The 27,982-nt window shown below is 46.3% G+C and overlaps 1 protein-coding gene across 1 annotated transcript; it reads left to right on the forward strand.

The window, feature by feature from the left end:
- Window positions 1-970: 970 nt before the first annotated feature.
- LOC120842102 (thialysine N-epsilon-acetyltransferase-like) lies at window positions 971-27,957 on the forward strand. The gene is made up of 5 exons (XM_040213128.1): window positions 971-1,027; window positions 1,475-1,523; window positions 10,101-10,169; window positions 22,627-22,784; window positions 27,759-27,957. Exons 1-5 carry the CDS (start codon window positions 971-973, stop codon window positions 27,927-27,929), a joined length of 504 nt encoding a protein of 167 aa, XP_040069062.1. The 3' UTR covers window positions 27,930-27,957.
- Window positions 27,958-27,982: the final 25 nt, after the last annotated feature.

The following is a 27,982-nucleotide window of genomic DNA, read 5'->3' on the forward strand; positions in this document are numbered from 1 at the left end:
AGACGGCGAAATTCCACAGTTGTTTTGCAGCATGCATTTTTAAACATCAAGATTGCCGGTGTTAGCATTCTATTAATGTTCTGAGCACGCGTCCTGCGCGTGCGCACGTTCAGAGCATGCGCACTACACGTCACCCTCAAATATGGCCTCCAGTGAATTAATATATGCCCCATATAGTAAAATATACCGGAAGTACATTGCCCTGCACTTTCCTGAACTGTGCTACATTTTACTGCCCTAAAAGAACGTGTTTTAAATTTAGGAGCACAGGCTATCTTGTTGTTGCCGCCTTCGCTGCACTGCAGGTGAAAGCTTTCTGGGATCCGAAAAAAAGAGGAGGAAACAGCATATATATGTCCAAAAGTTTGTGCCTAAAAAATCTTCACGTAACAAACACTGAAAAATTGGGGAAATATTGAGCCCGAGATAACAAATAGCTTCAGAGTAAGCAGAAAAAAAATTACGGGTCTTTTTATCTAAAACAAGATGTCAGTTTTGAGCGCTCCAAAACCAACCCGGCACATAATGTGACCTTTTTTTCTTAGTCTTTAATTGATTGAAATTTTTTTAGCGACTCAGTGAATTTAAAATCAACGTGAATTAAAGTCCCTGTTTTAGGTCATTTTGCCATAACAACACCCTACTGTCTCCTTTTTATACTTAGAACTAGTGGCGCTTATTTTATCTCGTGAACGACAAACTAGCTATTATCTCGGCTTTCGTTTAAAGTGCGCGGTTATCTCTTTTCCTGTCCATATATCAGACTTGCTTTGACTGATAGCTGAACGTATTGCTATGTTATCATGGCGGTAGGGTACAACGAAGCAGCAGCCCGCTTTATCTGCGGGCGACTGCCATCGGTAGGGCCTTTGTGACCGCCTTCTCTGTATTTAAAATACTCACTATATACTTCTCCGCCGTTTCAATCGAGAGTTGCATTTATTTCACAATCTCATAACTTATCCTTGAAATGGTTTTTATCCGTACCGCGCGGAGAACCGACTGCGGACAGCTGGCTAAGATTATGGTAAGCTCAAGGTTTTGATGACTATATGTTGGTATAACACGCACGCTGGTAATCCAATCGCTGTCAACGTTGTATGTCGGAGTTCAAATGTAGGAACAACAGTCGACTCAAAAGTTAAATGCAGGTAAATTTTAGTGGGATGTAATGTTGTACGCGCTCTTGTAATTTCTAATGACCTGTTTACCTACTCGTTTTTTAATCAGACACTAGAACAAATTAACGTCATTATGTTTTTGATACTGCTATTAGTTCGGGAGTACACAGTCTAAGGGCTTGTACATTTAAGGTTTCGAAATGACGTAAAATGGTAAATATTCATAATAAGAAATTGATTGACATTATACGTATCTTTCTAATGACAATAGCTTGATCACATTAAATAGGAAACAGAACCACCGTTCTTATCACTTATGTTTTTTTTTTGTTTTTGTTTTTCCTTTTTTTTAGAAAACGTGGCCGGAAAATCAGGAGACGGATATCGATATTCTCACTTTACGTAAGTCTCTGCTCCATTTTCTTATTTTTTCTTTTCAATATTGATGCTGCTTTGGGCCCCGAGATTGTGAGATTTTGGCAGAATTAGCTTAAAAAAATGCAGGAATATGCAAAGATATACTATACTGTAGGATGCAAGGACTAATTATGTATTTCATGCGCTTCGGATGCTTATACCATGCCTTCTATGGGCCATGTAACGTTTATGTTTCGCTGTCGTCCGTGTAACGTAATTTCGCTACACTCGATAGTTGCACTTTTCGTATGATATCTTGCCCGCAGACATGTTTGGTGTTATTAAATAAAAACTGAAATATAAATCACAAACCGCAAACAATTCAGCGCAAGCACATTTTGTGTATACGTACTTTGTCCGAGTGGTGAAAATAAATCAAGCTTCTCTTCAGCAGCGCTAGGCTGATGAACGTCAACTCAGTCATGACGGTAAATTGAGTGAGAGGCACAATTTATACGACACCCGTGAAAGTGCGAATCAAACTCTATTGTGTGAAGTTTTCGGTGAAGCATCATAATATTACCAATGTGCATGAAACACCAATACGTTCAATTAAGTTTCTCCTCATTTCTGCTTACAGAAACACCGCAGGAAATTCCGAACCTCGCAAAAGGTGTTGTGCGAGTTCCAGGGTATACACGTATTTGTGGAGATGTCGCGTAGTCTGAGTTGGAGAGACCATCTACGAAATGCCAAGATTGAGTTTATGAAACGAACTTTCTAAAGACGACGCATGACGTCCGTTTAATCTTACACGATATTACTGATCAACGCGATTTAATAGGCAGGTTAGAAACGCATGCTCTTGAAAATCATGCTGACTAGATTAATACTTACCGTGCATGTGACAGCACAGTTTATGACAGCGTAGATTTTTGTTTTAAAATTCGTTCATACAAGAAGATCAACACAGAGTGCATGTATATTTCGCAATGAACAATCGTGTGATCGATTTGTCTATATGTTACAGGAAAAGGCCCCACCACGGCCATGAAAGATGACGGCATTCGCACATTTTCGAAACGTGATTGTGTCGCGTTCATGCTCGCTAAACACATGTGCTATGAAATATTTTGTTGGTGATTTATAACTCATGCGAAATGTGTAAAAATGCGAAAATCTGCTGCGAAAAACTAACTTAGTGAGTGCCGCAAAACAATGCCGGCTCTGCATGTTTCGAGGTCCCAATCTTTTCCCGCGGACGCTTGATTTGACAGACACGTTCGTCATTGTCGGGGTTTCGTCGTTCAACCAGCTACGAGAACCCCCTTCAAATTTTGTTTTCATTATCCGAAAAAGATCGGACAGATAAAATGAAGATGCTGAATCGTACGCATTCAACATAAATCTGTGTGGTGTTTCTGGTCATTGATACAGCTCGATGTTTGACAGACATTCATAGGTCAACATGTCTCGACCCCGAAAATCAGCAATGTAGCTAGGGCCGTGCGGCAGCTGTACTCTGTTTCACCTTATGATTGGCCGTAGCGGACGCCACAAGCCAGCGCAACTGATCCCGCGCTGACAGTCTATAACGTGATTTTCCGGTTTTGTGCAGCCAGATGTCTTGTGGCGCTTTCACCACGCCGGATTTACTGGGACGGGCTCTATGCACCGTTCACCCTTAAAGGGGCGGTGCAACGATTTTATGAATAAAAATTTGCATCCCGTAAATTTTACGTAACGAGCCTTTGTCCCGGAGGATAGAAAAATACCTCCTTCGTTAAAATGTCGCGATTCTGCTGCATAATCGCAAAGCAAAAGCGGAGCTTTTTCCCCCCCCTGCAGCCCCAAGTGGCAGCCGAAGGAACTACGGCGAAAAGATTACGTGACCTCGCTCGGCTCTAAGCTGCAGCCTAACGCCCGTAATGTCCGCAGAGAGAGGGAGAGGAAGCGTCCTCTGAGATAGCACACGGGAACCTACACGGCACTCCAAATGACGTCACTAGGAGGGGGACCACGTGTGACCCTGAAGACTGGGAGTGAGTTGAGGGGTGCCCGAAATGCCAATATTTATCTTTTTTTTTTTACGCAACAACTAGAACACGCAGGCGAAATTCGTTTTCTGTTCTTTACTTCAGAAGTGTCAGAGGGCAACTTCCAGAAATCTTTGACGGAGGTCCGCAAATCGTTGCACCCCCCCCTTTAAGCTGAGAGTGCAATCGATGCCAGAAGCATGAGAGCCCGAGATCTCCGCTTTGAAACGTTCGTCCGCTAAACGAGCGCTTGCGCTAAGAGGAACATCTCAAGGTCAGGAGAACAAGCTAACTCGCGCTTGTAGCTTTAGCGGCAAACGGAAAAGAGCATCGGCTGCGATCCATCCTTAGGAGAAACGGAGTATAGCTTGGGGTCTTTTGTGTGCACGAAGCAGTAGTGTTTACACGAACGCACGCAGCTTCTGGTTCTGCGTACAGCGTGGTGCAGTTAGTAGTCAAGCTGCACTGGCCTGCAACATACTGAAATACTGAGGAAATGCACCCGACCCTCTGAAGGACTGACAAACATTACGCCGACCAAATAATCCATACAAGCCTTCCTGCCAGTTGACATTATGCTGCGCATACACGCCTCGTAAACAAACCAGCAACTGACTGTTCGTCTAAATTCAAGAAACGCCTGCGTCCCCGCGACCGTACAGCGCGTTCAACTCTCGGGAAATTCTTCCGGTAGGGACGCATACTGCACAAACAATGCATAACGCGCAACGCCGTGACACAGCCAGCCATTCAGGATGTCAAAACCGACCGCCCCCGAAGCCACTGTATCCTCTTCTATCATCTCCCTTTTTTTTTTTTTTTTTGCTGTGTTGTTTTTATTTGCGGGAGCACACACCGTTGCACTACAGTGACCGTCACGCCCCCTCCTTGCCGCCTGAAAGTCGTCATTTATGGTTGCTTTCTTCTTTATTTCTTTTCCACCTCTTCTTGTTCCAACATTCTTCGTAGCCTTTCCTCCCTTTCCCGGTAATCGGACAGGGAGTCGAGACGTACATCGAGCCACAAGGTCCAATAATGGATATCTTGACGCGTTGGACCTCCTGACTCATCGAATAGGAGTCAAGAGATCCAATGTGGGTCAAGAGGTCTAACGCGTAAGGAGATCCAACGTGTCAAAATATTCATGGCGAGTGAAAAGATTCGACGCATGAAGAGATCCAACGAGTCATGAGGTCCTATAATGGGTCTTTTGAAGCTTTGGATCTGTTGACTCGTTGAACCTCTTGACTGGGAATTGGTATATAAAGGTTTCTTGAGGAATGAACCAGTCAGATGAGTTGGATACCTCCCCTTCTGTGTCTGTTCTTTCGACTAAAAGTTCTTTATTTACTTCCCCACAGTCGCAAGTGTTAAACAACATGATTAGCCACCAGATCGCCTGCGTACTCACGGTTTTTTTTCACAATATGCATTCTTACATTATACCACGTATTGCTACACAAAGAAAAGAACTAGCACAAAGGAAACTCGAGAAGTAAATATATAAAACATTCTGCATGCGCACGCATTGTACTTTAAATTGTGACGTACTTATCAAAGATATTGACGTAAGAGAATATAACGATTCATAATTAACACCGGAGTCGAACGGGCGTGAATCGATCAAACACAGTATAATGGTAACCCAGGAGTGTGGAGAAATAGGAACAGAAAACACACAGTTCAAAGTTTTTCTTCATAATTTCAAGAAGTGTGTGTTCCCGTCTTATCGTCAGTTCGTATATGATTTCATTTATGTGCTACCTAAACCAGCTCACTTATTGTGAAGATTGTCTTCAAAGGTCTATCGAGCATATGGAGCTCTTGCATGCAAGTTAATATCTCGGCAACATCACGCGATTAGACGACTACATTACAAAAGTTGACATACATTGTTCAATTCTCGTAGCTCAAATAAATATTGAAAGAGAATCACTTTTACGTGCATTAAGCTTGGTAGGAACAAATGTACCATATGGTCCCTCAAGAACGACGATGGCGAACTACAGAAGCAAAACGTCAGACATCTCCTCGAAAAGCCCGATTTTGCAGTGGCGACGTCGAACTTTCGACGCGTAAATTCTATCGTACAAGCGACATCGCAATTCCTAAATTGAAAGTAAAAACCAAAGATGTGAATCGGGAATTACGACATCATTCCAGCAAGGTATCGACCGGGCATTCCCCCGCGTGTGTGCATCCACCTGAGTGTCTTGGACGCGGGACTCCGACGCCGGTTTTGGCGACTCACGTGAACACACGCGAGCAAAAACACGTACCGATGAAATAGTCCTGCCTGGCTCCACCGCCGACCGTTATCGGTTGCGCAACGCACTACTATAGCCTCCTCTATACTCACAAAGCCTGTCAGGTCGACGACGGAGACATAGAGTGCCGTTCGCAGATTTGGAGCTCGAGGATCTGGTAGCACAGAGCATCAAAGAACCACTTCTCGGGGAACCTTGACGTCAGCGCACAGCTTTCGCAGTGGCGAGCAACCGAAACACACTTGTACGCTCTGGGGAAGTGAGTTTCGGCGTCTGTCGCAGCGGGGCGCCAGTCACGTGGGTCTCCTCTCATCCGCTGTCTGCCGCTCCACCTTTTCGCTTTCGGCGGCCGCTTCTCGCGGCGATCTGCCATGCTTTGTCAGTATAGAGGAGGCTATGGCACTACCCTCGCTTCGCAGTAAAAACAAAACAGGACGTACGGCGGTCACAACTTGAAATTGCTGCTGTGGTTTGAGTCGCCCTCAAAGGTATTTCGCCGACCTCCACTGTTGCGTTATCTTGGTATGGTTATACTCCGTTTACACTTGAGATGAGACCGTAGTTAATGGGGCAAGCATGAGAGCGCGATGTTGCGATCTTGAAGCGATCTTCCGTCGAACCAGCGTTCGCGCAAAAAAAAATCACCTCTAAAATCTAGGGGAGCACGCCAGCTCGAGCTTGTAGCTTTCACGGCACTCTCAGCTTCAGGGTGAAAGGAGTGTAGCCCATACATCATGATACGTTGCAATGTCGACGTGACATCAGCTCATCGTTTCAGTGTTTAGTGTGAGATGACGTGAACATTCGGCGGCCGAAACAATCAAGGTGCCACGCAGTGTATCATTTGCTCAAGTTCCGCCGAACCATCGCCAGGCTACTCTCTTGACTCTGTTTGCTTCTTTGATCGTAAAGATATGAAGGTTGCCCACTGAGCTTACGCTTTTAATTCAAAATGTTCTCATCTGCGTAATGTGGCGTCGACAAAGAACTCTTTTGAGTCAAACGGTTGCATGGTACTGCCGGCAAGTAATAATTGCCTCGTCCCCCCCCCCCCCCTCCTTGCTTTGAAAGGTGTTAAGAAAGTCACCGTCGGCTTATGTTGCACGTATGTCCCCCGCATCTCAGAAAATTCAAAGTCCAGCCAGGCAAAAATATCATTCTGGATCAGCAAAAATCGTCCTCCACCCCCCTTCCCCCCCCCCCCCTCCCCCGTCCCCCGGTCCTGCATGAAGCCCGAGTGCAGATATAATATTTTGTCGGCAGTGGAGGGAACTGAAGGAGGCAGACGTCACCTGTGATGCGAGCCTCTCAATTTGCGAAACCCTAACCTATCGCCAATTGTAGTATTTTTTTACCGAATGAGTTCCATTACCGCAGTGACGTTTTACTCCGGTGTGAGGATATGACGAGAAACAACTGCCACTTACCGGGACACCTGTGCTTTAGATGATGTGTGCCATGCTACTCCTTATACTGGTTGCCACTCGAAATTTGGTACTCCGAGTTTCCGGTAATTTCCGGCGGTTTCTCAGCGTATGTCCCCGCAGCATAGTCAAATGCTGTTGCGCTGGGTGGTTCAATGATGTACATCTTTCATTCGTTTGTTTATTTTGTGTTCGGTGCGGATGTTGGTGTATTCTGTGAAGTCGACTGAGGTCTTATGCATGTTTGAGAGGAAGGGTTTGTGAAGAGACAGAGTAATCGATGGGTGTCTGGAAGTGGAGCAATAGATCCATCCTTGACATAGAATAGAATGGAATAGTTTGTTTCAGTTTTCGTCCAATATACACTTTTCAAGTCCGTCTCACTTAAGCACATGCGTGCCTGTGTGTGGGAACGGGCAGTCCATCTGCTGCCACGGCCTAGCAAGGAAGGGGTCAGTCGACATTCCGTTGCCGACAATGGATGCAAAGAAGTGGTTTATAACAAGGGCCTCCAATGCCGAATTCTGTCGAGCCGATACCGTCCAAGGAGAGACGCGGGTATCATACCCATTTCGCACTAAGGAAACATGCAAGAAAAAAAAATTTAAGCAGCCCAAACGGGGAAAGGAAACCAAAAAATGAATGTACAGCGAAAAAAAAATGTAGAGGCATATTTTTGGCGCGTAACGGATTTGTAGTTGGCACCCGCGGGAGCCGCCACTGGTCACGTGGTAGACCTGTGCGCCGCCGCGCTGCGCTACCGCCGCCGCAAAGTCACGCCGCCGCCGTACGCTGAGCGTGGCGCGCCGTCGTTTGAACGCTTTTCTCCACGCCGCCGCAGCCGCCGCAGCCGCCGCCGCAGCCGTCGCCATCAATTTCTGACAAACGCGCAGGTCTATCACGTGGGGCTGGCGCTCTTTGAGGAGCCTCCTGCAGGCTCTATAAGTTACTTATTGACCTTCGTTCTTTGTTGACACTTCAAACGAAGAATAATAAGTAACTTTAAAAACCCGTATGAAGCTCCCGAAAGAGCGCAAGGACCACGCGACCATGGTGGCCAGTCACGTGACCATAGCGCCCATTCTTCTGCGGGCTCCAGCGGGCGCCAAATAAAAATTCGTTTCGCGCGGTAAATATAGCTGTAATTTTTTTTTGTAAATGCTGCTTTATGGCATTCTTTTTTTATTTAGGCTTTTTAAAAAGAAATGTTTTTCCTTTGCACGTCACCTTAAGGCCCATAAGTGCAACTCTTTAATTTCCCTCTCCTGGTAGGAGAAATTGTAGAACTTGGAAAAGTGCTTCTACAAATAGCTCAAGGTTTTTTTTCTTTTTGTTTTGTCGAAAGCCTCTTTTATTCTATTTCATTGCTTCCGCCATAAAAAAAGAAATGCACAGAGTGGGTTTAGTAAGTCATTGGGTTGGGTTTGTTCATTTAAGAAACTGAGTAAACTTGTATGTGAGAACAAAACAGGTGGAATCGGTAGCCAAGTGGACTAACGCGTCTCAGCTCAGAGCGTGCACCGACAAGCGTTTGTGTAATCAATACGTCGTGGTACACGTTAAAGGGGCGATGCAACAATTTTTGTACTTCGCGCAAATAGCACTTAGAATGGATCCCTGACATTAATGACCTATGAGACACGCGTTCGTCTTTCACCCAACGCAACAAGAGTCCCAGAAAAAAATTAAAGAAAAACGAGCAGCGTTCACCCCCTCAACTCGCAGCAAGAACAAGCGGCCACGTGATCTGGAGCCGATTATATGCCGCCAATGTTGATCCTAGCCACGCGCTGGGGTTGGCAAAGCACAGGGCACGCGCTGAGTTCCAGATATTGTTATGGCTCGGCTATTGTCGTCGTTGCAGCGATTGGACACGGGCCACTACCTGAATGCTTCTCAAGCTAGTAATTATCACGAGCCCAAATCGAGTGCCCACGCAATGCTCGGGTCCAATCTATGAACAGCATTCAAATATCGTCACTTGGGTGTACTGCGATCCCCACGTTACGTCATGAAATTCTGCAAAAGAGAGATTGAATGAAAATGATCGCTTTTGTCCTTGACATTACACCGCAACAAAGGAGTTTCTTGGCCAGCGGAGTTGTGTGCGAGTATCCTTGACTCCCACTAGTGCCAGTAAGCTCGTGTATAGTGAACAATATTCCAACTGATTATCGTTGCACAGCTCCTTTAAAGGCCCCCAGGTTAGTGATTGTACTGCACTGGCTAAATTTCTCATCTACAGGTAAGAGTGATAAAAAAACCTGCAGCGACTTTACTTAACAAGATCAACAATTTATTGAAACGTTTCGACTCCCATGCGGGAAACATCATCAGTAAAACCTACAAGCAGGAATGAGCAAAAACACTTTAACAGTCCTATTTAAGCAAGTCCGCGTACACATCGGGGAGGTAAGAGACAAGTCATCCGTTGAGGCGTGCTGCCATCAAACATGTCTAAATATGATCGCAACAAAATGCTTCTTCTGTGCGAAAACACAGAGGACGAACACGAAGGGGGACGAGGGTAAGCGAGACTTCGTTATGCGCGGCCAAGCGACCGAGAAAAGTTCAGAAGGGCATTTCTTGAGTTTTTATGTGTTCTTATTTTTTTCCTCTTTTTTCAGACTGCAGCACATTCTCCTTCTGAACCCTTCGCAGTCTCTTGGCCTCGAATAAAACTAGTTTAAAGTTGGGCCCGTCCTAATCCACCCTTCGTGTTTGCCTTCTATGTTTGCGCATACAAGCTTACTTAGTAGAGTGTGGGTTGCTGCACAGCTGCACTGGCGTTTAGAGTCACATTTCTATCGTCCTTCCGCACCGTGTTCTGCATACACTCCCTCGCGTATTCTTGGTAGGTAACAAGCCCTAACATTTTTTTCTGTTTTTTTCTAGATCTGACAAAAAACGGATTTTCAGAAAAGCCGGTTTTCTCCATTTTCATCGCAGAGGACAGCACTAGAGGTATTTGACTCTAAGTATATCAAATTTGAACTGTATCGTTAGTGCTCCACAATCTAAGGGCGCTTTCTAAACAACAAAAGTATAATTGCCTTGTCACACGCGTGCCTTAAAGGGAAACTCCGCCGATTTCTTCATGGTCCCCGATTTGCTTGAAATTTTGCTAAACTCGCCAAACAACATCGCCAAAATAGTATCCCAAATATTAGGTCAAAATAATTTTTTTTCACGAAGTTATTGAATTTACAATTTTGGTCCTCACCGTGTTCTTCAAACTGAAAGTCTCTACTGGCAACAATGAAAAAGTGACGTCATTGGAAGTGCAGGGGTTCACTCTTTGGACTGTAGAATTTGTTCCCAACTGATTTGAAGCAGTTTCATGGTGCCAAATGAATGCTTTGGAAGCTCGCTCCAGTCCCCGCGCTCCATCACGGAACAAATGATCGACATATTCTATTTTTTAGACTGCTCGCCCGACTGGCAAGCTGACCTTCCAATGACGTCACGGCCCTGAAAAGGGCGGGTATATTTGAATGTTTGTTTTTGCATGATTTTCATTTGCCGATTTCGCAATAACTATTATGAATTTCACGATACTAAATAGCATACCAGAAAGGGTAAAGGCCGGGGAGTCAGAAAATATAGTTAGTTGAGGTAGCTCAAAAATCGGCGGAGTACCCCTTTAAAGGGAGACTGACACGGTAGTTATGCTCGCCACAGTTTTTATTTGTGCATCACATCTGAGAGCCCCACTACTCAAAGCACAATTTACGGCTCGAAATTCGTTTTTTTTTTCGGCCCGCAAACCGCTAATCGAGAACTGTACGGTCGGAGTCGCGATCACTATCATCTCCATGGTCACTTTTCGTTTTCTATGGTTTAGACACCACCGCTAAAAATAATTAAAGCCGAGGGTCATCGAAGGCACACACTCAATACTAGAAATGAACAAAAAATGTGATACACATTTTTGTGGCTTCTAAGAAACAGCAAATACGTTGATGCAAAAAAAAAAAAAAAAAAGTTCCACAGCCATGGACTTTGTCTTTCTCCTTGTCATCGTGTAAGGAGGGGGGGGGGGGGCCGAGGGCCCGTCAAGCTGCATGATGCAGCTTTTTTCCTCGGTCTCCCTCCGTCATTCGTGTTTTGACGGAAAATAAACATTATTATTATTATTATTATTATTATTATTATACGACCGCGAGACATTCTTTTTCCGTCGTGGAGTAATATTTCTCCGCCTTCGACAGCGTCCGACTTGCGTAGGCAATGACTTGCTCCGTGCCTTCCTGTAGCTGTCGCAATACCGCGCCAAGTCCGGAGTTACTGGCCTCCGTGTGAATTTCGGTTTCGGCGTGCTGGTCGAAATGTCCAAGGATTGGAGGTGCCTGAAGTCGTCGTTTCAGTTCATCGAACGCCCGCTTTTGTTCTTCTGCCCATTGAAACTTCACGGCGTCTTTCGTAAGATATGTGAAAGGGCGCTGAAATGTTTGCAAAATCTTGAACGAAGCGCCTGTAGTACGCACGCAGCCTCAGGAATCTGCGGACGGCCTTCTTGTCCGACGGTCTGCGAAAATCTCGTCGAGGTCGTGCGAAAATATGACGACGTCGTCGAGATAAACCGGGCAGCTCTGGCACTTCAGTCCCGTTAGCACGGCATCCATGACCAGCTGGAAAGCCGCCGGCGCCGCACAGACTCCGAAGGACATCGCCTTCGACTCGTAGAGTCCATCGGGCATGACAAAGGCAGTCGCTTCGCGGTCCCGTTCATCGACCTGAACCTGCCGGTAGGCACTCTTCAAGTCCATCGACGAAAAGTATCGGGTGTGGCGTAATCGGTCGAGGGTGTCATCTATGCGGGGAAGCGGATAGACATCTTTCTTTGTAACAGCCATTCAGCCCCCTGTAGTCCACGCAGAACCTAAGAGTTCTGTCCTTCTTCACCAGCACGTCTGGAGAGGAACACGGACTGCTTGAAGGCTGGATAATATCGTCGTCAAGCATTTCTTGGACTCGTTTCCGGGTGGTTTCCCTCTCCTTCACCGAAACTCTGAACGGCGACTGATGAATAGGGGGCACGTTATCGTCAGTAACAATAGACCGAAAGCTAGTTCGAGTACGCCACCGCTGCCGTCATGCATCGTGGGAGCTGTCGTCTTTCTGCACGCGCTACAACCCTGCTGGAGGTCTGCGCGAGCAGAGCACGAGGCGGCATGAGTTATCTCGTGAACTGTCGTCTGCCTCCTACCAACTACAGTTATGACGGCGTCACGCATGCGTGGAACACTTGGTGAGATCGGTCTATTCGATGCATCGCAACCGCTGTTTGGGGTAGCCTTGACGATGTGGCGAAACAGTCACTGAACTCAGTGAGAACGTCAATCAGCTGTCGTCGTTGTGTGGCTGGGAGGGACGGGTCGATGCCGAGCTCTGACGGCGTGGTTCTCCTGTGCTGCGTCGGAGAGGCGTCTTCTGAGATCACGGCGATCGCGGTTGGGTCCTGAATTTTCTCGACGTAGCTCACAGCTGTACCCTTTGTAAGGTGGTGGGACTCTTGCCGGAAGTTGGTAATAAGGGCTGGGGAACGCCCGTCCTGGAGCTCAGTTACGCCTCTTGGAATCCCAATCCCTCGTCCAAGATGTCGGACGCTTCCTTGCAACAGTGCTACACCGCGGGGGGCTTCTTTGGTCCCGGATTGCACGAAGACGCCCGACAGCGGCAGCAGGTTTACGTTGCTCATAAGGACTCGCACTGCAGCTAACGTCGTTTTCGGTTTTTTCGGCGATGGCAGAGGTTTTCGAAGCGTTAGCTTGTTCTCCGCAAGGTCGATGATGGCGCCGTATTCACACAAGAAGTTCATTTCGAGAATGACGTCCCTCGAACAGTCTTGCAGAACGACGAACTTCACAGGGCAGGTTTCACCGTGGATCTCAATGCGAGCAGTTCACCTGCCGACAGGTGTAATGAGATGCCCGCGGGCGGTTCGTATCTGCGGTCCGTCCCACGACGCCGTAACTTTCTGAAGGCGGCGAGAGAGTCTCCCACTCAACACCGAGTAGTCTGCTCCGGTGTCGACGAGCGCTGTCGCGTCGTGGTCGTCGATGATAACGTTGATGTTTTTCGACATTGTTGCAGAAACATCGTTTCGGGGCGTTGCGGCGTTAGAGTGGGAGGGCTCCGAAGACATTGGGGGATCTTGGCTTCGTTCGTTCTCGGCAAAACCACCTCCCGGCATTGCAGCGCCTAGTTTTCCCGGCGGGATGCAATGGGTGACAGGCTGTCTCGGCGAGACCGGCGGAAGGGCGGTGGCGAGCGTCGGGGAGACGGTGAACGGAATACATAGCAGGGAGACGACTCAGGGGATGAAGAGCGGTGGAGGTAGTCCTCGATGTCCCGAGGTCGCTCTCCGAGACGTGGTCGAGGGTCGCTGGGTGCAAACCCTCGTAGGCCCAGCTGGCGGTAGGGGCATCGTCGGTAGATGTGGTCCGCTTCACCGCAGTGGTAGCACAGCGGGCGTCGGTCGGCCGCCCTCCAGACGTCGGTCTTCCTCGGAGCAGGTTGCTCTGTTCGAACGTGCGCCTGATCTTCCTGGCGTCGGAGGTACTGCTGCGTTGTGGCGTCTCTTCGAGGTGGCGCCGAGGCTTGGCGGGGAGCTTGCGGCGGTCGTCGGGCCATGGCGGCGTAGCTCAACGTTGGTTCCTCCAGTGCCACCGTGGTGACGGGAACCTCTGGTTGGAGCGCCCGATGCTCTTCTCCTCGGACAGCCTTGGCGAGGGAAAGGGATGGCGGACGACTGGCGGTTGGCCGCAACCTTCGCAGTTCCTCCCGGACGGCCTCCCGGATAATTTTCCGGTATTCCCGCGTACCGGGGCTGTTTTAGACGTTAAGCAACGTGGGCGCAGTGACGCCTGGATGTCGCTAATAGTGGGAGGCGCGCGCTTTGAGGGCGTGTCGACGTTGGTTGCCTCCATGCCGAAGGCTTGGACGGTGGTCGGCGGGTTGCGGACGAGTCCCCCGAAGATGTCATCCTTAACACCTCACTTCAGGAACCGCAGCTTATTTTCGTCGGTGGCTTGAGGGTCGGCGCGAGCGACCAGCCGCAGAACATCCTTGACGAAACTGGTGATAGTCTCTTTTGCTCCCTGGGTCCTCGTTCGAAGAAGGTCCTCAGCCCTTTCCCGTCGATATAGGTTGGTAAACATCCGTGCCAGCGCATCCTTGGAGGCGGTCCATGAGATCAACGAAGTGTCGAGATTCTCGAAGCAGTGCCTGGTCGTTCATTGGGGCGCGAAGTAAAGATTCTGTAGGCACTGTTCGTCCGTCCATCGGTTGTGCTGGGCCACTCGCTCGTACTGTTGTAGCCAGTCCTCGATGCCTTCATAAGGCTCACCGTGGAAGGACCCGGGCGTACGGGCAGCGACGGGTAGGACAACGACGGCTGGAGTGGTCATTGCTGCGGTCTTCTTTTGTTTCTTCGGCAGGGGTTCGAGTTCCGGAGGTATGCCTTAGTTGCAGCGACTTCATCGGGCGTCGATGTCTTCTACGAAGGGTAGCCTTCCGGGGCTGAGCACTTCAATTGGCCGAGATGTTTTTGTAGGTTTACGCTTTACGGGCATAGAAAGCCTTAACCCGCACCTCCATTAAAATGTCATGAATGACAATTGATGAGGCGATGATAACTGAAAAAACTTAACCTTTAATGGGGCGAACTTCTGCCCAAAACAAAAAGGGAAGATGAGAAAACAGCTGAGCGTCGCGGGCGTCGATGTCAGCGAAACCGCAGGATCGAGCGCTGGGGCAAGACTGGCTCGACAAGGTCGCGGGCGGCCTCTTATCTGCCGTGCGCCACTATCTGGAAGATTCGGTGAAGAAGGCTCGAGCGTCGCGCGCTCGGGGCGAGAATTAACATGCACTTTCTAGAACAACAAAAGCAAGAATAAATGAGAGAAGTTAAGTCCAGAGCAAGAATAAACGTGAACCTTCTAGAAGTCTGTGATCATGTTGCTTTCTCGGCCGTGCGTGCGGCAATATCGACAAGAACATCTGTTGGTTCACCATCTACCAATTTTTCTACACAGCTGCACTAGCTACGGGATGTTTTCCAACGACAGCTGAGTGAACTAAAAAATGAAATAGCCGCAGTTTCGTTGCGCTCTCGATCGACATCGCGGCAACGCAACAATAAACGCTATCCTCAGAACCGCTCAATTTCACCGCAATCCAGATTCTGCTGGTACCACCGGACATTCGGAGACAGGGCCAGAAACTGCACACCACCGTGCGCAGTGACGGAAAATGACAACCCCTAGCACTAGAAGCAGCGAGTGATGCAGGGACGGGTGATGGCCGCGTATTCTTCGTCACAGATCGCGACACCGGCGAGCGTTTCCTTACCGACAATGACGCTAAAGTAAGCATATTGCCTTGATCTGTACTTCCTTGTCAGCCTCAGCAACCACACGCCTCCCTTCAGGCTGCCAATAAAACAACCATTGCAACCTCTACGGTGAGCGAGATTTAACAATCATTATATGACTACGGAGAGTTTTCCGATGGGTATTTTTAGTCGCAGACGTTGCTACCCAATTTTGGGTGCTGACCTTCTCACGCATTTCAACATCATTGCTTTGATGTTGCGTCTAGCAGTATCAAAGCAATCGCGTCTAGCATACCGAGCCACTGATTTCAAGGTTCAGGGAATAGCACTCACTACCTCTGATTCACGTCCTAGAGAGCACCAATGGACAGAGTCGAGGTACGATACGCTACTTCAGCATTTTCATCGTTAACTCGCCCTCATAGCTTTCAGCATCCAATGAAACATGTCGTGACCCAGCACAGTGTTACAACGTGCCAACCTGTTTATGCTCGACCACGTCGGCTACACCGGGATCGCAAGAAGAATTCGCCCGCATGCTTGAATTAGGAATCAAACGTCCCTTGATCGAGTACATGGGCATCGCCTCTACAAATGGTGTCGAAAAGACACCCAGGAATTGGTGACCTTATGGTGATTACCCCGCCCTGAACAACTCAACAGTTCCGGATCGCTATCCTCTCCCAGATATCAAAAATTTAACGGTATCTATTTATAGCGCTAAAATCATTTCCAAAATTTACATCGTCAAAGCGTACCATCGGATACTTGTACAACCTGTTGATGACGCCAAGACCGCTATCACAACCCTATTTGGTCTTTTTGACTACGTCAGAATGCTATTTCACCTAAGAAATGCTGCTCAAATGTTTCAGCGTTTTCTCGACCACATAACTCGAGACCTTCCCTTCCGTTACGCATATCTTAATGACGTCCTCATATACAACCTCGATCCCAAAGAACACTTGGAACATATTGAAAGTATTTTCCATAGGCTTGATGAATGTGGCCTCATAATTATCAAGGCCAAGTTGATTCGGTGCCACCGAAATCAACTTTCTCGGCCACCAACTCGACCAGCATGGACCTAGGTCTCTCGACGAGAAAGTCAAGGCTGTTCAAAATTTCCCCATCCTACCTGCATTCGAAAACTTCAGGAATTCCTGGGTTTAAATCATTTTTACCGACGCCACATTCCTAACTGCGCTGAGATACTCAAACAATTAAATGACCTCCTCGAAGGCACCCGCACACCTCCGGCAATGCTTCAGTGGTCTGCCGAAACGACGCAAGCTTTTGACCAAGCTAAGCAAATGCTAGTCAAGGCCACACTCCTATTTTATCCGAGGCTGAATGCCTCGCTCAATGTTATGGTTGGCACTTCTAATACTGTTGTTGGGGCCATCTTGCAGCAGTATGTCGGAACATATTGGCACCCCATTTCATTCTTCTCAAATAAGGTGGAGCCTGCAAAGTGCCACTACAACACCTTCGGCAGTGAGCCCCTCGCTATCTACGTGGCCATCAAGCGCTTAAAAAAAATATGAAGACCGAGATTTTTTTTATACGTACGGATCACGAACCATTGGCCTTTGCGTTAAAATCTGACACCGATAAGTTTTCTCTATGAGAAATACGTCACCTCACATATATCGCTGAATTCACAACGGGCATTTGACACGTCAAGGGACCACACAATTCAGCAGCAGGCGCTCTCTCGCGCATTTCAGATACTTTCAATTGCAAGACCATGCCCTTGCTTAGTCAGTTTTCTAACAAGTTGACGCTTGATGATATCATAACCCCGCTTGGTGATTATCCGCTTCTCTGTGATATGTCAACGGGAACGCCTCGTCCAGTTGCCCCTGTGGCATTCCGCCACCAGGTCTTTGAGGCACTTCATGGATTGTCACACCTCGGCATACGCGCGACACAGCGCTTGGTCACTGAACGTTTCCTTTGACATGGCATAAATAAGGGCGTCAGGGAATGGACACGAACTTGTATAGGCTGTCAACAATCAAAGATTCATCACCATACCTCAGCACCTGTTCAATCCTTCTTAGTACCGACCAACCGCTTCGATCACGTTTATCTTGACATCGTGGGCCCATTACCTTCGTCACAGGGCAACACCTCCATACTTACCTGTATTGACAGATTTGCTCGTTTGCTAGACGCCTTTGCGATTCCCAACAGTACAGCTGCTACCATCGCACATGTAGCCGTGAGCGGATGGGTGACAAGGTGTGGTGTACCACGCAGCATAAAAAAAAATATCGGGACGACAGTTTGAATCGTTTTCATTTCTTTCGCTCGCACAACTTCTCGGGGCACAGCAGATACACACAACCGCATATCAATCCATCGCCACTTGGCATGGTTCAAAGTTTTCATCGATCACTCAAATCATCACTCAAAGCACAAGGGGATTTAACACATTGGGCCAGAGAACTGACTCTAGTTCTCTTTGCACTTGGATCGCCAGTCAGAGGTAATCTCAACTGCAGACCAGCAGACCTCGTCCATGCACTCCTCTTCGCCTTCCCGGACATTTTTTTACCCGACCGATCGTAAAGTCGAGCTTCATTCCGAAACCTTTGCTAGCGAACTAAACACCCTCATAAGACAAGTTCGGGCAGTGCAACCAAGGGTCCAACAAAGACCGTCAATATATGCGGCGCAAGATCTTCAAACATCCACGCACCTTTTCGTCCGACGAGATGCGGTTTGAAAGCCGTTACAGCAGCCATATGACGGACCCTTTCAAGTCATGAAACGACGATACAAGCATTTTCTTCTGGATAAAGGTGGTCGAACAGACACCATATCTCTTGACTGACTTAAACCGGCGCATTTGGAAACGGCCTCCAAGACTCGACCATCTCGTCATATTTCGGCTAGCCAACCGTCTGCATTTCCTTTTTACACCACTTAACACAAGCTCCTACGTCGTCACGTCATGTGGGCCACGCCTCTCTGCAGCCTGCTTTCCTAGGAGATGGGCATTTGTAGGGGACTATAGTAGGAGACGACGACGAAACCAGAAAGAGGACCAGAGCACGAGACTGACGAGAGCTGGTGTGGATATTCCGCTGCCCGATATCATTCGGAATCACTTCGTTATTTTAGGAGCATTAAACAAGTTATAAGTGTAAACATAAAAGGCGACTGTATGAACGGCAGTAGAAAAGCTTGTTTGTACTAACTTAGTGGCGAAAGATAAACTGTGGTGGGCACAAATCCGATATCTCCAAGGCTGAATCTAGGCCACCGCGGCTGAACGGAGCCAACATGATCTAACGTCGTCGCTTGAAGGAATGTTCGCGTCCGCTCGTGCCACGCTACCATTAAACCGAAAACCTGTCGAACTGAGAATCCACAAGAGGGTTCATTTGTCATCCATCTGTAATGTCATGTGTGAAAAAGAAATATTAAGCGGTTTTAAATTTGAAAAGGTCTATTTCTATCCTATAATCTACGAAGAAACGAAAGCGGTAGCTGTGGCACGGTTGGACAATGCGGGTGGAATGGTGCCTTCATGTACATGAAAAAGGAGGTGCGACGTACGTAGTTCTCATAGCAGTCGTGTTTGGCGCCTTGGATGCCACTGACGACTGCCACCAGTGATCCGTGAATCTGGTAAGCGCGGCGAACATTTCTAAAAACATACAACATTACGTGTAGCAGCTGGATACTGCCAAAGTGGGATCTGGCAAAACACCAGTAATATTGGAAAACAAGTCTTTCAAACAGACGACACGATGAACCTTCCGTCGTTGCGCAATTCTTGGCTCGACGCCAGTGCTGCCGTCTTCGCTCTCTGCACGCGGCACAGCGTACGGGAAGTGCAGACTTCACTTTCTTCAAAGCAAAAAAAAAAATTGGATTTTTTTTGCTCGCATGCCGTAACGACAAGGGACGACGACAAAATCTCTGCAATGTGTCGCCCATAGAGCTATCGCCCTAAAATAAACTCTGGCCCAATATACCACTAGCTGTCCAAACCAGACACCAATGTTTAAGAACTAACCGTTTTCTTAATCAAAAGTGTATCGATTTTTTTCAAATTCTAATCGGAAATTGGTGTTTGTACTTGGCAATTGCCGCCATTCATCTCTATTAATTGGAGAACGCCATCTGCTGCCATTTTCACGCTTAGAAGCTCGCCCATGATTCTTTAATACGATTACCATTAGTTCTTAAACCTTGGCATCTCATTCAAACCGCTAATGCTACACTTGGGTGGAGAATGAGTATTCCGAGATGAAGCTTACCGCCTAATATTAATATAGTATGTTTTTGTGTTAACATCAACCCTCAATATTTTCGTTTTCGTAGGAGGGGTGGGGAGGCATTTCGTACATATTCGGCCATGTGCAGCCTATTTATTTAGGTGTCCAGAAAACTAAGTTGTCGAGAGACAGGAAAGCAATCATCGTAAATTTGTTCTGAATTTAGGGGGACGGGGGAGGGGGGCGGGGACATATTCACTTTTTAATGTCGCCGCTAAATTTTTTGACTGAATAGACGTCGAGCGGCCTGACATGCCACGTCGTGGTATAAGGCGATACCACGGCTCGGCACCGTTAAGTCACTGTACCACGTTACCTAATGTGAAATGACTTCAGGTTGAGAAGTCGCGATAACCCGTGATACTAAGGCGTCATGATACTAAGGCGTGACTTGAAGCGACGTGGCGTGACGTCATGGTTTCGCTTGATCGTACCTCGCATGTTGTCAGGTCAAGTGACATGAATTTCCCCGCTAAAGTTAAAGGGGAGAAATAGACGTCAGTCAAGGTCTGTTTTTACATGACTTTAAGAGACATCAATTTATTTTACTCTAGATTTAGTGTGAAAATTCACTTCACGTTACCTGTGGTCACGTGAGGTGGTCCTATGACCTGACTTCACGGCCTCACGGGGCCTAACGTCACATGACGCCAGGGAACTTGACAGCAATTTTTTTTTCGCAAAATGTAGCGATGAATTTAAAGACACGTTGTGAATACGTGGGGTCAAGTGACAGGATCACGTCATCTGCCGTTAATTTCTCAATTGAAATTGTGATTGTCATTGTTAGTTAGGGGAAGCATGGTAGGGGATAACAGCTGATAGAAGAAAAATTGTTAAGGGGAGGAGGGGAGTGTTTCAGTAGTATCGTGGCAGCAATCATTGGCAAAAGAGGTATGATTCGGGGCCAGAGCTTCCGCTAGAAAGATCATGGCGCGTCGCAGAAGTCAAAGCTCTGCGAGGATGGCCATAAGGATGTCGGTGCCAATAAGACTTTGATCATGCATCCCTTGCTTTAATTCCAGTGAAATGTTCTGATTATTGTTTTGCTTTAAATGTTTATAATAAATGGAAAGTGTGAAAATAAATAATTTGCATCAATTTTTAAATTAGGTAATGTGACATCAGCTTTGGTTGGTTCCGGTTCTAACTGTGTCCCCTAATGCGCATCTCAACTTGTTAGTGGTCAAGTGGTTAGGCCTATGTACCATGTAACACCGACGACTTAGTTGAGCTTAATGACAGCTGGGAGATGCAAGCGGTCCTTAGGTTAATCACAGCTAAAAGTACCAGTGTAACTAGGATATAAGTAAGCAGACCTTCAAAATCAACTCCGGTCTATATTATATATACGTTGTTTTTTTTTTTTTAAACTTGGGATTACGACTGTTTTAAGTTAAGAAGTGTCTCTGAATTACAGGGTATACATTTTTTGTTCGATATTGTGCGTAGGTTTCTAGATATCAAGGTTCAAAGTTGGCTTTCGGGTGTCTACGGCAAAGCCGAAACTATCTGCTAGAGGGATGGCAACACTGATCATCAGCCGTACGGCCGCGACGTGACCTCGCAATGGTGCCGGGGTACGCGGTAGAACCAATCAACCGCAGCTTCACCTCGACGTTACGTCACAAGGGTGCTACGCCAGTGTTTATTGACTAAAAGCTAACCCACTTGCCACCCGTTGGAGGACAGCTGGTCGCATCTTTAAAATTCATTTTAATGGACCAGGCGGCTTCACTTTGACGTATCATTCCGGCTGTGATTATATTTCGTGCCACTATACAGCGATTCCAGTCATTTATTTTGGTTTCATTTTCGACCGGAGTTGCCCATTAAATATTTTCAGGGGTATTGTTGTGGGAACCATATAAGATGATTTGCAACACAAACAGGAAGATGCAAAAAAAAAATAATGACCCAAAGTTCAGTTATCGCTGCAAAATATTACAATCAGAAAGCATTGTGGACTTTTTCTTTTGAGCGTTTTCTGATGTTTTACAGAAATGAACTTCCAGTGCTCCACTACCTTAGTGAACATGATGCGAGTACTGTTTTATCGCTTGCATTACACTGAATAATCAATCTGTCGGTTAATCCCCATCTTCTAGCTCGTGGCCTATTAGTGCGGTGACGGGAAATCACTGAGCTACAACAGCTTCCGGAGCATAGCACGTGCTTTGAGCATTGCCAATGCAGATACGTGGCTGTAATGAGCATTAACGGCACAAGCCGCCGAAGGGGTAGCCGACAGCCTGGTTCGGTTGCCATTGGGAGGGGTCAACGGTCGTTGACTTTCTCTATAGTCGTCCATAAGAGTTTGGTCACGAAGCCAAAACTATCTAGAACATTTAAGGCCTTCGGACATCCTCATCTTCCTCCAGGAAACGCGATTCCTGCCGGATGGTGCAAATTAAGTAATTGATTCCAAGCCCGAGCCGAGCGTCCTCAACGGGTGTATACGGACCAGTCACCCTGACGCATTTGTAGGGCGCAGGCTTTGATTATTCCATGGGGTCTTGACCAAGCTTGGAGCTATCCCCCGTGAATTGCGTTATGAACGCCACAGCTTAAGTATAAAGCTTAAATAGAAAAAAGCAAATATGTAATTAAATTATTAATTCAAAGTAAACACAAAGAAAAGCATTATAACGCACAAGCACCAGAAACCTCGGCCGAAAATCCGTGACCTTAAGGCCTTCCCCTGGAGAAGTTATTCATCAGTGAAGGCTTTTGCACGCGACTGACTGTAAGATGTGGGCTTGTAACCGACCGCTCGGTAAACTCCCAGTGGTGTCGTCAGGGAGCGCCTCCATCGTCGGCTGGGTCCTCTTCTCCCGGATCTACTCGACGTGGGAGGGAAGAAGCCTCCGACTGGACACCATCTTCGTGGTACCCGAGTTCAGGAGACAGGGTGTCGGCACGGCGCTGCTCAGAAGCGTTATTCAGGTAGGACATATCTCAACACTGTTCGGTGTCAGATATTCTTAAGTTCGCATTTCTGTCCTGTAGCAGGTCGAAAAAATCGTGATAATACAAAAATTGATGTAATGGGTGATTTAACAAAAGGCGTAATTTATAGCAAAATTTAAAGTTTCTAAGCTAAATGGCGCAACCTACAGTCTGATACAAATGGTACAGTCAATATCATCTCTGCATAATTCATCCTATGATAGAAGACAAATGTTTGCTGCAAGTGCTCAGTTTGTCTTCACAACGCCTGGCAAGAATAATGTCGTCTTCACAACGCCACGCGAGAACAGAGAACCAAAGCGGACTCATTCTGCTACGATCAATGGCGAAGTTCACACTTCCGGCTGCCATCAGTCGAGCGAAAACTTTTTGACCCTCAACCAAATGGCGAAAAAAACGAACGATTCGGAGCAGTCGTTCATAAACTAAATTTCTAGCCCGGTCGGCGAGCCCCCGAGATGGTTTCTATTTAGAGCCATTGGGAAGGGTAATGCTGACGCGTGACGTTTGTTGACATCTTGCATTCCGGCATTTTATTATGGTGCACTGCACTCTTAGCCTCGTTCCGAATAGGCTCCAATTATAACCCGCACGTTTTTGCAAAAAAAGTTCCACTTAGCCAGGAGGAAATGTGTTGCATAAACATCTTAGTTTGTTCAGAATTTTGTTTCAGATAAATTGTGAAGGTGGTTATTAAAAAATCAGCCCTCCCCTTACTGACATCTAAAGAGCTGTTCCACATACTGTAAGGACAAGGTTATGGGAAAAGTGATCTATGTATCGATATGTGGAATACCGTTTCAGATGAAGCAGGCCTGGCTGTTCCCGTAACTTTTAGATATTTAAAAGTCATTCATGTGCACCATTTAGAATGGTATTAAACGCACTCCATAAAAGCAACACAAAAATACAGTATAAGACAAAATCTTCTGGCTACACCAAACTTTCTGCTGCTGTGGTATTCGCTTTCGTTAAAGGAAGTGGGAAGACATCTGGAGCATTCAGTGTACCACAAAATTAGAATGATAGCAGAAACAATTTACATCGATTAGTTAGTGTTTTGGGAAACATATAAAAGGACAGACTAAATGTCAAAAACTGATTCAGCAATGACATGCTTATGAAAGGTGCAATTGCTTTATATATGACAGTTCTAGAGTGTCAGTTTAAGTTCGTCACAAAACAAACGATAAAAATTATGAGTAGAGTTCCTCTGTTTGTTTGAAAGACTAAGTCAGCTGTAGGCTTGTTTCTTCCTGTACTAAAAAAAAAATGAATGTGATAGCGGCCCAAAACTTCTGCGTAAAAGATGTCTTTTTCCTGCAGATTATTGTGCTGTACGTGATGTCAATATTTGCATTATTCTACAAGACAGGTTTAGAGATATCTAAAACATTACGTTGCTTCCTTTTCAGTCTGTTGCAACTTCCCTGAGTGAGTGAATAAACATGTCAGAAAAACACCATAGCGCTAGTCCTTGCTTGCATTAGTGTCACAAGCATTATTAGTTATATTTTCTAATATTCCTAAACTCGCGTCGAGGATCGTTTACGATTATTAGAACTTTCAGATGAAACGGCCGAGGTTCTAACGCCAAACTTGGCGATCACATCTAGGCACATTTTGCTGTATCGCGTCTCCACGTGCTTTAAAGGTTTCGTAAAGTGCTTCGAACACAGTTGAGTTGGTGGGACTTGGGGACGCTGCAGCTTGACAATCTGCTAAAAGCATATTCCTTCAGAGCAGGATTGTAAAGAAATGGCCGATCAAAACTAAGATTAAAATTGTCAGGCCAAATAAGGATTCGAAATTGGGCGTAAACAAATGTAAGATTTAAACACAGGATGATAATTTTTTTTTATAGGCCTTCATTTTTGGAGCCCAAATTGTATTCTAGGGTCGACTAGCCATATTTATTCCGGTATTAACTTGGTCCAGGGCTCCTTGTCAAACTGAACTTGGCCCTTTGACTCCGGTGATAGGTTAGGATAAATTCATAGTCGTGATTAAAAAAGACAATTCAAGAGGGAACCACAAAGTCCATGTGTACTAGGCGCTTTGACATGGCAAAAAAATCACAGGACAAGTAAGCAGTACATTTAGCTCACAGAACTCAGGTGCGACGCTGATGTCACGACAGGTATTTTCATTACACCAACAACGCTAGTTTCTTCATAGATTGCTCGCTTTAGAACTGGCAAAAATTGTTCAATAAATATAAATCTGTTAAAAAAAACGAATACGATACTTTTGTTTTAAATTTACAGATATCTATTATACAGACGTTTTTAAGCTAAGTAACGAGAAACGAGATGGCAGTTTTCGGGTGATATATGTATTTCCGGTTTCTGAATGTTGCGTTCTTTTCTTCTTTTTTTTATCAGACTTGCGCGATTTCCGACGCGTATTATCGAAATTTGCTTCTAAATGCTGCGCTGTTCCGAATGTTGGAGCTTGTTACGGGCACCATTAAGCGTGTCTAGGAGGTTCTAAGTTCACCGACCCGTTCAACCCAACTAATGCAGAGATCTTAAAGTGCGGCGTTGGTATCCATAAGTGACCTGGTTCTACACGTCGGAGTATTTGACAGCGTCATGACGAGTTCAAGGCATGCCCGCGAGTCAAGACTCAAGACCAATTTATGCAGTTGCTCTTGATTACGGTTCTAGGACTTAAGACCGCGAGTTGCCGCTGCATACGTGTTGCGTAGGTCTCGTGTCCATTGTTTCCACGCTTGACAGGGACGTCCATATGACTAGCGGTAGTGACTCAACGCAAGTTCTCACAACCTAGTCAGACCCTGCTCATAGCTGTGCATAAGCCTTTACCCGTGCATCATCGAAAGCACAAAAGTACGGCAATCGGTCGAAGGATTAGCCTGTCGGGCGGCATACTAAGGAAGTATGAGGCAACACGTAGTAATATTACGACGTAATGCAATTAACCGTTCTCAAACGCTGGTGCGTAAATGTAGGCAAGCCAGCCTAGACATGCCAGGAACACGCTAATTCTCCTGAAGGCGCGGAGCTGTGTGACGAAAATTTAGCCAGGCGCAAGGTCCCGAACGAAGGTAACGCGAACGACGTCGCTATATACTCCCGCGCTCGTTGCACCACTCAACGCTCGTTAGCGGAATTTCTTCCGCAGCCTGTGATACGTTTTGAGAGTGGTGACAGTGCCAAGTTACCGGACCTTTCAATAAATAGAATCCGCGGCGATTTCTTTCCATTTGCGGGGATAATCGCCGAGTCTTCGCGATTTTGGCAATGTGGCACAGGCGTCTAGAAAAACAGGAAGCGCGTGACAAGGGAAGAACCTTTGTGTCGTCGGCTTGAAAGACTTGTTCTCAAACATTCTCGCGTTATTCGGAATCCCAATTTGGCAGTATTCAGTTGCTACGCGTTATGCGGGATGGTTTTAGAAACTTTCAACGCGCTTTTACACTCTCATGACGGATCACTGAGCACGCATGGCGGTCGTCAGTGGCATCCACGACGCTAACCACGACTGCTATACCAATTAACGACGTCGTACCTCCTTCACAATGTGCGTGACGGAAACATTTTACCCGCATTGCGCGACCGTGATAAAGCTATCGCTTTTGGTTCTTCACACATCGTGGGAAAAAAATACGACTTTTTGCTATTTATTATTACTTTCTACAATTCTGCCTCCTCCCCCCCCCCCCCATGCAATACCCTTTCTTAAATAGCCTTTAGGGTCACTTTAATGATAATATAGTAACAGTGTTTATTTTCGTATGCCGAAAACTAACCAGCGAGTTTTCACTTCGGTGAACAAACAGAATACAAGCAAAAAATGTAAAACGAGAGCGAAACAATTGAAAAAAATGGTCAAGCACTGAACAGCACACTCAATCCAGGAAGTGTCAACAAGCCCTTTCCTTCGGTTTGTAAAAATAATGAAGTAGCTGAATAAGTCTCTTTCTGCCTTACTCAAGCGATTAAAAAGCGATTGCATGCTCCTTAAAGGTGACGGGAAAAACATGGTGCTGACATAAAAGTATCAAGTGATTTTCTAGTTGAACGAAATGGAGCACGAATATTCACGTTATATTAAAGCACGCTATTTTATACTGTTCCATTTTCTAGCGTGTAGAAAAGAGCTAAACCAGGTTCTGTTCTTCTATCATATACGGTCCTCAGGAAAACTTTCGAATGAAAAAACATGTAGTCACACTAAAATCTATGTCAAAAATAGCGTTCGTAAGGAATGCGAAGTAGCTTTCTCTGGACATCTTTAATTTTTATGACCCGAGATTGAGTTAATGAATTTATAAGTAAATAAAATACAACACACCCAACTAATGCCCAATAAAAGTGTGCCAAAACGAAACTGCTCCGTTCAAAGAAAATAAAACTGTGAAATACAACTGAACTCCTTACGTCTAGAAGAAATGACAAAGCGTGAAATCATACCTGCGTCGGGTTAAGCACCAAGTTTCACACAAACGTCGAACTGACGTCGAATGGTTGGTGAAAGTTGACCGCATTAAGAGTGCAACAAAGAACTAAAAATGTTTTATATGTTGTTCTCTGGACGTAACACGCATGTATTAATGTTGCTTTTCGTCACCCCTCGAGGGAAAGTCGACGGCTTGAAAGCGTGTCTTTACAAAATCCCGGCCATTAAAGAAGCCCGAGATACGCTTAAGACACATACATAGTATACACCGTCGGCAGCCAATGCAGACATATGTCTTCAAAAAGATTATTTTACTATATTATGAAACTAAAGGGAGTCTGTGGAACATTTTAGCCTATGGTTTGCTCACTGTGGAAGGAGAACCACTCGAGATATTTAGCAAGGCTTGAAGATCTAACAAAGACCATTCTTGAAACAAAGACCATTCTAGAAATCTAGTGAGGTATGATGGTCCGCCTTGACTCGGTTGAGCAGACGACATGATCATATGCACTCGTTTCGCAGATGTGCCGCGCTGTGGGATGTCAGCGGATTGACTGCTGCCCCAGGGCGAAGAACAAGGGTCTCATCAGACTGCTTGAGAAGCACCAGGCCAGGGACCTGAATGAGGTCGAAGGCTGGAGCTTCTACCAGCTCAACCGGGACTGCATGAGGAAGCTGGAGCAACAACAATAAAATCGTGTCTGGCAGGACATTTATAACGCGATGGAAATGTGATGTTTGCAGTT

The sequence above is a fragment of the Ixodes scapularis genome, unplaced genomic scaffold (genome assembly GCF_016920785.2).
Source record: "Ixodes scapularis isolate PalLabHiFi unplaced genomic scaffold, ASM1692078v2 ptg000925l_1__unscaffolded, whole genome shotgun sequence".
Classification (NCBI taxonomy): domain Eukaryota; kingdom Metazoa; phylum Arthropoda; class Arachnida; order Ixodida; family Ixodidae; genus Ixodes; species Ixodes scapularis.